Source organism: Nesoenas mayeri (assembly GCF_963082525.1).
Source record: "Nesoenas mayeri genome assembly, chromosome: 29".
NCBI classification, from domain to species: domain Eukaryota; kingdom Metazoa; phylum Chordata; class Aves; order Columbiformes; family Columbidae; genus Nesoenas; species Nesoenas mayeri.
The window spans coordinates 2369221-2370897 of record NC_137561.1 but is presented as its reverse complement, the minus strand read 5'-3'; the positions used below and the strand labels follow the sequence as shown (position 1 = coordinate 2370897).

The 1677-nt window shown below is 52.3% G+C and overlaps 1 protein-coding gene across 1 annotated transcript; it reads left to right on the top strand.

Moving 5' to 3' along the window:
* Positions 1-275: 275 nt before the first annotated feature.
* On the top strand, positions 276-1208 carry LOC308050603 (olfactory receptor 14A16-like; the record flags this gene model as incomplete). Its single annotated transcript, XM_080360764.1, has 1 exon — positions 276-1208. The coding sequence occupies one exon, from the start codon at positions 276-278 to the stop codon at positions 1206-1208; it is 933 nt and encodes a 310-aa protein (XP_080216890.1).
* Between the last annotated feature and the right edge of the window lie 469 nt (positions 1209-1677).

The window sequence follows — 1677 nt, the reverse complement described above, 5'->3', positions numbered from 1 at the left end:
TCCCCACCGTTCCCTGGCCCCACTTCTGCAGAGCTGGGCTGACTTATCGATGGTCCATGGGCAGAGTCCCTGCTCTTGGCTGCACATTTTCCAGCCCCTAGCAGGGCTGCAGCCACAGTGCTGAAAAAAGTACTCCTAGAAAAACACAAGAGTGTCTGTGTGTGACAGGGGAGGGTCTGTGGGACTTCGTTTGATATTTGTCAGAGAACTCTGCCCTGGATTCTCACTGTCTTTTTTTTTTTCTCATGACAGTGCCCCATGTTCAGGAAGAGGAAATGTCCAACAGCAGCTGCATCACCCAGTTCCTCCTCCTGCCCTTCACAGACACACGGGAGCTGCAGCTCTTGCACTTCTGGCTCTTCCTGGGCATCTACCTGGCTGCCCTCCTGGGCAACGGCCTCATCATCACCACCATAGCCTGGGACCAGCACCTGCACACCCCCATGTACTTCTTCCTGCTCAACCTCGCCCTCCTCGACCTGGGCTCCATCTCTATCACTGTCCCCAAATCCATGGCCAACTCTCTCTGGGATTCAAGGGTCATTTCCTTTGCAGGATGTGCTGCCCAGGTCTTCTTTGTATTTTTCTTGTTTGGTGCAGAGTTTTTTCTTCTCACAGTCATGTCGTATGACCGCTACGTTGCCATCTGCAAACCCCTGCACTACGGGACCCTCCTGGGCAGCAGAGCTTGTGTCCACATGGCAGCAGCTGCCTGGGCCACTGCGTTTCTCAATGCTCTGCTGCACACGGCCAATACATTTTCACTGCCCCTGTGCAAGGGCAATGCCCTGGGACAGTTCTTCTGTGAAATCCCCCAGATCCTCAAGCTCTCCTGCTCACACTCCTACCTCAGGGAACTTGGGCTTATTGTCTTTAGTCTGTTAATAGGTTTTGGCTGTTTTGTGTTCATTGTGGTGTCCTATGTGCAGATCTTGAGGGCCGTGCTGAGGATCCCCTCTGAGCAGGGACGGCACAAAGCCTTTTCCACCTGCCTCCCTCACCTGGCCGTGATCTCCCTGTTTGTGAGCACTGCCATGTTTGCCCACCTGAAGCCCTCCTCCATCTCTTCTCCATCCCTGGACCTGGTGGTGTCTGTTCTGTACTCGGTGGTGCCTCCAGCAGTGAACCCCCTCATCTACAGCATGAGGAACCAGGAGCTCAAGGATGCCCTGTGCAAACTCATATCCCTCTGGTTTATGAAGCAATAAACTGGCCATCTTCTTCTATATAGGAGTTTTAATGTAGCTCATTACAAGCCCCGCCTGTCAACTGGATTTTGTGGTGGTGTTGGTTGTTTTCTTATTGTGATGATCTTGTCAACCCCTTTCTAATTCACTGTTGGGTTTTCTTTTATAACTGTTGGCTGCTTAAATGAGCAGCAGTGCTCTCCTTCTCTCTAAACAGAATAAAAGGCTCTTTAGTGACTTGTTTTTCACTATATCCTTTCTGCAAGGGCTTTTTGGAGATGCAGGGACAGTTCCTGTGTACATGGGTAGGAGGAAAAAGAGCTCTCGCATGGCAGCCCTGCCAGGGAGCAGCAGCGCTTGTTCTTCCAGAGCTGTTCTGGTTCCACTCCACACTCTCCTTCCCATCTCTGGTGTTGGTGCAAGGCCTGAGTGCTCTGGCAGCTTGGTCACCGTCCTGCTGTGTGTCAGTGCTGTGGGTGCAGGCAGGGAC